The sequence below is a fragment of the Phaseolus vulgaris genome, chromosome 1 (genome assembly GCF_051622355.1).
Source record: "Phaseolus vulgaris cultivar YP4 chromosome 1, ASM5162235v1, whole genome shotgun sequence".
Classification (NCBI taxonomy): domain Eukaryota; kingdom Viridiplantae; phylum Streptophyta; class Magnoliopsida; order Fabales; family Fabaceae; genus Phaseolus; species Phaseolus vulgaris.
In genome coordinates, this window is record NC_143498.1 from 24437653 (window position 1) to 24447074 (window position 9422).

The window sequence follows — 9422 nt, forward strand, 5'->3', positions numbered from 1 at the left end:
CATTCTCAGCTACCAAACATATGTTTGCTTTTTCATCTTCACTTGATGAAGAACTTGATGATGACACCTCATTTTCATCCCAAGCTATGTAGGCTCTTTTTGTCTTGCCTTTCTTCTCCTTGTAGCTTGTCTTTTTCTCTTTGCTCTTGTTAGGACAATCTGCCTTTATGTGACCTTGCTCACCACAACCAAAACAAGTATAGTTATTTGAATTAAATTCATTGGGTTTCTTGTTTCCATACCTACCCTTGTTGTTGTCTTTGTTGCGGTTTCTCTTTAGGAATTTGCTGAACTTTCTTGACAGCAAACTAAGATTTTCCTCATCACTATCATCACTTGAATCTTGCTTTCCCTTATGTTTGGATGCTTTCAAGGCTATGCTCCTTGTGTGCTTATCTTCACTCTCTTGAACATTTAGTTTATTCATCTCTAGCTCATGTTCCCTAAGCTTTCCAAACAAAGAAGCAACACTTAATGATGTTAGATCTTTAGATTCGGAAATAGCAGTTACCTTTGGTTGCCATGCTCTATCAAGACATTTCAAGATCTTGATGTTCAACTCTTCTTTGTCAAAGGTCTTGTCTAGGCTCATAAGGTGATTGATGATGTGTGTAAACCTTTTCTGCACCTCAGCTATTGTTTCTCCTTTAAGCATTCTAAACATCTCATACTCTTGGATGAGAGCATGCTTTCTAGCTCTTTTCACCTCATTTGTTCCTTCATGAGTGACTTCCAAAGTGTCCCACATTTCTTTTGATGATTTGCATTGTGAGATCCTGAAAAACTCATCAGAATTTAAAGCAGAGGTTATAATATTTTTGGCAATGCAATCAAATTTGGCCTTTTTGCTGTCTGCATCAGTCCATTTAGACCATGGCTTCTCAATGATAGAACCATCTTTTTCAAACTTTGGGATAAAAGGACCATTTTCAATTGCATCCCAAATTCCTTTGTCAAGAGATTCCATAAATATTTTCATTCTAACTTTCCAAAACTAGTAATTCAAACCACAAAACAAGGGTGGTCTGTTAATTGAGGCACCTTCCCTAAACGGTAGTCTATCAGCCATTTTAAAAAGATATTTAGGATCAACTTGAATAACTTTCAAGAACCAAGCTCTTGATGCCAATTGTTAGAAAATATGGCTTTAAACTAGAGGGGGGGTGAATTGTTTAAAGGGGTTTTCGCAAACTTTTCAAAGCTATAATGAATTTATCTCAGAAACCAATTGATTCAGCAATTCAGTTAGCCAAAACAGCAGGCAAAAACTGCAGTACCAGAAAAACAATCGGTTGTTTTAGCGAAACAATCAGTTGTTTATACCAGCAAACAACAAATAAACTGAATTTAAAGAGATATAGATAGAGAGATTGTACACAGTTGTTTATACTGGTTCACTCCAAACCAGAGCTACATCCAGTCTTCTCAGAAACCCTGAGGATATCCACTAAGCAATCGCCACTTGATCACTTACACAACAACCAAGAGAATGACCTTGAACACCTCAAGAAACACACTCTCCTTGGCCAACACTAAGATTGTTGATCTTGAACACCTCAAGAACACACAACCAATCTCAGCAAACACACAAACGAATTGTTCAACAGATTACAAAGATTACACTTGTTACAGATGAATATCTGAAATCAATACAAGTAGAATCCTATTCCAGCACCTTGATCAATCACAAACTCTTTTAGCAATCTCATCACTTTGAAAAACTCTTTTGAAAAACTGTCAAAAAGATTATCTTAATTCTCAAATCTTTTTTTCTTAATATATTCAAAGATGTAGTTTGTTATCAAATCTTAACAAACTCTTAAATTGCATTAAAAGATTGGTCAAAGCATTTAATGACTGGAGCGTATTCAGTTAAAGCATTTAAAGCTCAGTCAAACACAAAACAGTTTTTCTGTTATGGTTCCAAAACAAACAATCGGTTGTTTCCTCGAATCAATCGGTTATTTTGGTACTTAAGAGTTTCAACCATTCAAAAACAGTTTTCAATCTTTCTCAAAACACCTAAGTATAAACAATCGGTTGTTTCGACAAAACAATCGGTTGTTTCAACTTAGTTTGAAAAACATTTTACTTTCATAAAGATTGAGATGCTAATTGCTTGAGATTTAGTACAAGGGTGGATTACAACATATAAACTACCCCAGAACAAAGCTTAAACCAGCACAGCAACAACAAGCAAAGCAGAGGCTTCAACATCCTTCAATGGATTTGGATTCTTCAAAACATTGAACATCACAAGGTTCAACAACGAGAACACTGAAGCCCGCATAAGAAAATAAGAACACCAGAGCAGAAACAAAGAGAAAACATGAAGCGCCAAGAAGAAAGAAACTATGAAAGCGTAAGTGGCGCTCTTCAAAATTAGGGTAAAAAATGATTTAAGAAGGTGACTATTTGTAATAATCGCATTCTTAAATCAAGCGCTTGATTTAAGAATGCGACTATTACAAATAGCCGCCTTCTTAAATCAAGTTAATTTAAAAAAATTTCACCACGTTTTGAAAGACAACGTCTAACCCTAAAACCGCATTAAATAATGGGTCGTTGTTTTAAACTTTTGTACTAGTGATGTATCACAACCCACTAACATTGTCTTCTTTGGTGCACACTTCTTCCCCGTAGGTATCTCCTTTTCTCCACTGTCGCTCTTCTCTCCACATCGTCGTTCTCAGTGGTGTGCCTCAATGAACCCTAGGTAGTGTTTTAAATAATTAAGAGCCTGTGTTGATTTGTGTTGAACAAGGTGCTTTGATGCTTCCAAATCTGCTTTGAAGACTTGAAGAACCTGTTGCAGTGTTTGTGTGTGTTGTTTAGTAGATTTTGTATTGTCAATTCACATCTAGTATTGATCAAAGCTCACTTGACTCTTTATCTCTTTTAAAAGAAGTGTTTTCTAAAAAGTTGTGAAATTTTAGTCAGTTGTTTTTGAAATCAATCAGTTTAAAAAAGTTGTTGTTCAAGGTCTTGTGACTACAAGTTTTTTATCCAGTTGATTTGTCGAAACAACTGGTTGTTTGGTACTTAGGCTTTGTTTCGATTGGGGAGTGGAAAGTTTAGGGTGTGGAAGAGTGAGAGTGTGAGAAGAAAGTGTGAAAATAGTGAGTGTGTTTGGATTAGGGTATGTTAGAGTGGATGTGTGAAGAAAGTTTATTGAGATACGTGAGTGATGTGATGGTTGTAAGAGTATTTTAAATTATTTTGAATAGGATAAATTGTAAGATTACAAGTTTACCCTTATATATATATAAAAGAATAAATAATTATTAATTTTGTGCATATTTTAGTTAATTAAAATAATTTAAAGTTTCATTTATAAATAAAAGAAAAAATAAATAATTAAATATAATTTTAAATGTAAGTATAATTTTATTAATTTAAATTAATTTTTTTACTTAAGTTAATTTATTTAGATAATTTTAATATTATTTATGATTCTTTAAATTATGTTATGTTATATATATACACACAAAATTATTATTAATAATAATTTCCATTATTAATATTATTGTATGAAGGGCACCATGGTCTTTTCATCTCATTCCACTCTTCTTTTTCTTCAATTATGAGAGGATCCTAAATACCCTCAACTTTCCATTCACTTTCACCCTCAACCTCCCCCTATCATAGAAGCAAACAAGGGTGACACCCATTCACCCCCACTCTCAACCTCCATCACCCCCAAAAGCAAACACACACTTAGGCCTTGTTTGCTTCCAGGGGTGGTACTGTTGTTGACGACAGAAGTCACAACACCACCCCATTTGTTTCCATGTATGGTTGCGGGTGAGGGAGGAAGGAAAGAGAAAGGGGAGTGGATTTTGGTTCTCCTTGAAGATGAAGAGAAAGTTAAGACGAGGAGAGCGAGTGCCACGTCAACGTTACGAAATTATGTTGCTGCCCTTGCTTTTGTGCTGGAATCCAGTACAACACTGCCCCCTGCAAGCATGCCACATGAAAGCATAAGATTCCTGACTTGGCTCAAGAATCCTTTGACCGTTTGAAAGTGTGAAAGCTGTGAGTGAATGAAGTGGGTGAGGTAGGTGTGGAACTTGGTTAAATGCTATATAAAACGATGCATGAATCTGGTTCACCCATTCACAAATAATCAAAGAAAGCGAAGCCATTAGAGTGTGTACTGGGGTTGGAGAGATTCATAAGGCATTAGAGTGTGTGGTAGGGGCTTGAGTTACGTATAGGTTGTTTCATCTCAGGTGTTGGGTTCATCTCAGGTGTTGGGTTCATCTCAGGTGAGAGCATGTCTTTCGTTCAATGGTGCTTAATCGATTATGGATGAACTAGCACTGGTCACATAATCGATTATGGTGTAGATAATCGATTACGCAAAGGCAGTAACCGATTATATGTAAAAATTTCAAGTCATAATCGATTATCTGAAAGGTGCAAAAAGGGTCTTAACCGATTATGTATTTTCATAATCGATTAGTGTTGTTTTTCGCATACTAACATAATCAATTATACGTGGATAATCGATTATCCTGTGTATATAACTGATGGGATAATCGATTATGTTCTAACTTTTGTGAAATTCTGTGTGTTTCTTAATTTGTTTTATGTGGTTTTTAGGCACTCGTGGTGTGTTCTTCATCCTATTGTGATCTCTATTGTGTTGTTCTTCAGTGTTGTTCTTTAGGTTTTTTAATTTTTTTATGTTAACTTTTTGTTTTTAGTTTCTGTTTTATATTTATGTTTGGATGATTATGGTTTTGTAATATAATTTGTTTAGGGTTTAGTTTAGTTAATTATGTTAACGAGTTAGTAAATTAATGTTGTTTGTAATTCCTTTATTTGATTTACTGTTTTAATTTTTGTAGATAGTTATTATATTTTTAACATTTAAGAAAAAAATTTATTTGTATGAAATGAATGATTTACCGAATGGAAACAAAAATTTGTAAAGTTTAGGTTTTTTTTATATTAAACATAAATTATTAATGTTATAATTAAAACAAATAAAAAAATGTTATAGTGATTAAAGAAAACTGAAAAAGTTTAGATAAATATTGTTTATATTTTTAATAATAAATATAGATAGTTAATTTTTTTTAACATTTAATTGTTTATAAGAGAATAGATTTATTTATTTTAAATGAATATTTGTATTGTGTATGGTTAATATTCTTTTAGATTGGACATAAATTATTAATGTTATCTTTAAAAACATTAAAAAAAATGTTTTAGTAATTTTTGTTATAAGATTTAATTGTTTATAAGAAAAAATTATGTATTTAAAATGAATATTTTTACAAGTGAAAAGTGAAAATAGAAATTTGTAATTTGTAGGTTTTTTTATATGTTACATAAATTGTTAATATTATAATTAAAAACTTTATAAAAAATGTTGTATTAATTAAAAAAACAGTAAAATTTCTAGGAAGAAATCTGATATTTTAATAATAAATGTAGAAAATAATTATTTATTTAAACTTGAATTGTTTATAAAAAAGAATTAAAAAATTTAATTTTGACAGAATGGAATTCAAGATTTATAATGTTTAGAATTTTCATTTTTTTTAGATTTAACATAATTTATTAATGTTATAATTAAAAACATTATAAAAATGTTGTAGTAATTAAAAAAAAGCAGTAAAAGTTTAGAGTAGAAATATGATTTTGACTTAATTTTTTTAAATTTGTATTTTTTTTTAAAAAAAATTAGTATTTATAAATAAAATTTTGAAAGAATGGAATAAAAAATATGTAATGTTTAGGGTTTTTTAATTTTATTTCACATAAATTATTGGTGTTAGAATTAAATGTTATAAAAAAATGTTATAGTAATTTAAAAAGACAGAAAAAGTTTAGAGAAGAAATTTGAATTTGTAATAATAATTGTAGATAGTTATTAGTGTTTAAAAATTAAATTGTTTATAAGAAATAGTTATTTATTTGTAAATAATATTTTTACAGGATCGAAATAAAATTTGATAATGTTTAGTTAATATTTTTTTAGATTGGACATAAATTATTAATGTTATCATTAAAAAAGAAAAAAAATTATGTATTTAAAATGAATATTTTTACGAGTAGAAATAGAAATTTGTAATTTGTAGAGTTTTTTTTTATATTTTACATAAATTGTTAATTTTATAATTAAAAACTTTATAAAAAATGTTGTATTAATTAAAAAAAAAAGTAAAACTTTTGAGAAGAAATCTGATATAAATTGTTAATGTTATAATTAAAAACATTATAAAAATGATATAGTAATTAAAAAAAATAGTAAATTTTTTGACATAAATGAAATAGAATATTTAAATATCTAGGTTTTTTTTTTTTATACATTTGACATAAATTTCTGAAATTTGAATATTTGTATATAGTTATATTTGTTATGATAGTTGATTAATTTTAGGCTTTTGTTTATTTTGTTTGTTTGTATTTATTTTTTGTTTGATTAAATTATGTTGTTGAATGATATAGTCATTTATAATAATTTTTTTATTTAAATTAATTAAAAGTACGTTTTAGGGTAATTGTATTGGTGTACTTTTACACTGAAACGGTAACCGCGTTTGGTATGAATTCGGAAAGAAATTATGACGAGGCAGAGATGGTACACTTTGAGGAAACAGTTGCAATTTATGACGATCTTGTTGCGGCGAACATGAATTTAATTTCACAAACCGAAGAACAAATAAAAAAAATAATGAAGGTTTATCAGTCATGATTATTTGTATGATTGCTTTTGGATTGAATTTGTTACGCACGGTGCCTACTAGAAGCAACTGTATCAGTGAGTCTCAACCACAAAAAGAGCGTCGCAGACAAGAATTGATGGAGTACTTGGTTCACATTGAAGAATCTCGTCACATTATTCGCATGGGACCGAAAGCTTTCATTAAATTATGTGAACGAATACGGGGAACTGGACTTGTTAAAGATGCATATCGATCAACCGTGGAAGAACAAGTAGCGAAATTTCTGCACATTATTGGGCATAATGTGAAGAATCGAAGTGTGTCATTCTTTTTCCATCGGTCTGGAGAAACAGTTTCCCGTCACTTTCATAATGTTTTGAGTGCAATTTTAAAGTTGGAGGGGGAATTCTTAATTCAACCAAATGGAACGGTTGTAGAACCACACATCCTTAACAACAGTCGATTTTTCCCCTACTTTAAGGTTTGTTGATGATAACATTACTTGAAATTATGTGTAATGTCTTCTTTATTTTGTGTTCAATTAAAGTTATGAATTTTTGTTTACATTAGGATTGTTTAGGGGCCATAGATGGGAGTCATGTATGTGTTAAGGTTGCACGTGCTGATGCACCTCGTTTTCGAGGGAGAAAAGATTGGCCAACCCAAAACATATTTGCAGCCTGTGACTTTGACATGAAGTTCACATATGTCTTAGCCGGTTGGGAAGGAACTGCCTCCGATTCAAGGATATTGAAAGATGCTTTGGTACGAGATGATCCTTTGGTTATTCCAGAAGATTAGTTATAGGGGATTGGGTGTGCAGAAGAATTAAAAGGTTGTAGTAGTATATACTAACCCAACTTTCCACAATCTTTGTAGGAAAATACTATCTTGGTGATGCAAGTTTTATGTTAAAACGAAATATAATAACACCTTATCGCAGGGTGAGATACCATTTGAAAGAATATTCGCGAAGAGGGCCACAAAATGCAAAAGGGCTGTTTAATCATCGACATTCATCACTTAGGAACGTAATTGAGAGAACCTTTGGGGTGCTTAAAAAACGTTTTCCAATTATAGCCAGTGGGACTGAGCCACATTATCATGTGGATACTATGACAAAAATTGTTTTAGCTAGTTGTATTCTGCATAACTTTCTACGCGGGATCAACAATGATGAGTCTCTGCTTGAAGAAGTAGATAATGAATTGTTAGAACAAGATGTCCAACCAAGCACCACCCATGCTCGTGAACATGATTATAGGCTAGGGTGTGATATTTGGGACACTATAGCAAATGAAATGTGGCAAGATTATGTAAAGAATTAATTTCATGAAATAATATATTTTCTACCATTTTTCAATGTTTGTCATCCTAACTTTATTTAAGTTAATTAGATGGATCGCGGGAAAAATGTTGCTTCAAATTCATCAGGTTCTTCTCGAGAGTTCACCAAGTGGACGGCGGAGATGGACCTAATTTTGCTGAATGCAATGATTGACGAGGTACGAGTGTAGAATTGATGGTAGTTGGACCACTCAAGGATACACTAACATAGTTATGGCTTTAAATGAGGCTGGCTTATTGGGTCTTAAGAAAAATAATGTGAAGAACCGCTAGAAAAGCCTGAAGGACAGGTGGAGGGAAGTCCATGATTTGTTTGGTGGATTGAGTGGTTTCGCATGGAACCAGACCACCAAACTTTTTGAAGCCGAGGACGAAGTTTGGAGTGAGCTGATTAAGGTACAATGATAAGTACTTTTTTATGTAACAATTACATTTACTTCACATTTCACATCAAATACTAATATGTGAAATGTATGTAGGCCAAACCATTTGCGGCGAAATGGCGTGTGAATCCCATTCGCCATTATGACCTCATGGAGGAGTTGTGGTCTAATGATAGAGCCACGGGAAGTCGGGTCAGGACAGCCCGTGACATCAATTCACCTCCTGACATGAGCAATTTCAGTGTCAACCTTGGGGAGAATAATATGGATTAAATCCCCGAGCAACCGAACTATGAGGAGGAAGATGACTACGTTCCACGATCACCTGCTCCTCAATTCCAATCTAGTGACACTCCTTCAGACACACTGTCAAACACTCCTTTTATGTCGTCTGCTGTCTCTGCAGGCACATCCTCATCTCGAGGATCAAAGAGAAAAGGCCCTACTATGGACGACATTGATGAACATTTTGCAATGTTGAATACTAATCTTCAACAATGCGTGTCATCAATGAAGGATGGAAATGAAAATGCCTCTCAGTTGGTGAATATTGCTCGTGCACAAGCAATGGAAGCTCAAGATATAGCTGCCGAAATTAGACGAAGAAACGACCTATATGCTGAGCATGTACACCATCATCGACGCCATGCCTCATACCAGTACTCAGAATCTGATATTTGGGCAATGCTCGTGGAGCTTAACATTCAGGATGAACAACTCATGGATCAATGCTACGAGTTTTTATGTGACCATCCCGGAAGAGTTAAGCAACTATTTGGGATGCCATATGAGCGTCGCATGACAAAATTGTTTGGATTTATGACTAGGCATTGATTTCATATCTCTGCGTCGGCGTTACCTTTAATTATTAGACATGTAATATTTGATTGTGTTTGTTTATTATTGGACATGTAATATTTTGCTTTGTGAACTTCTACTTTCATTGGCCATGTAATATTTTCCTTTGTGAACTTGCACTATTGTGTTTGAAAAGACCTACCATTATGTTTAT

General features: G+C 32.5%; 1 protein-coding gene across 1 annotated transcript; it reads left to right on the top strand.

Annotated features, from left to right (window-relative positions):
- Positions 1-6705: 6705 nt before the first annotated feature.
- Positions 6706-7481, top strand: LOC137815654 (uncharacterized). The gene is made up of 2 exons (XM_068618767.1): positions 6706-7161; positions 7251-7481. Exons 1-2 carry the CDS (start codon positions 6706-6708, stop codon positions 7479-7481), a joined length of 687 nt encoding a protein of 228 aa, XP_068474868.1.
- Positions 7482-9422: the final 1941 nt, after the last annotated feature.

Excerpts from the sequence above, each read along its gene's own strand:
- LOC137815654 (XM_068618767.1), top strand. The coding sequence starts at position 6,706 with ATGATTATTTGTATGATTGCTTTTGGATTGAATTTGTTACGCACGGTG. Across the intron at positions 7,162-7,250 it reads GATTTTTCCCCTACTTTAAG|GATTGTTTAGGGGCCATAGA; the intron begins GTTTGTTGATGA and ends TGTTTACATTAG.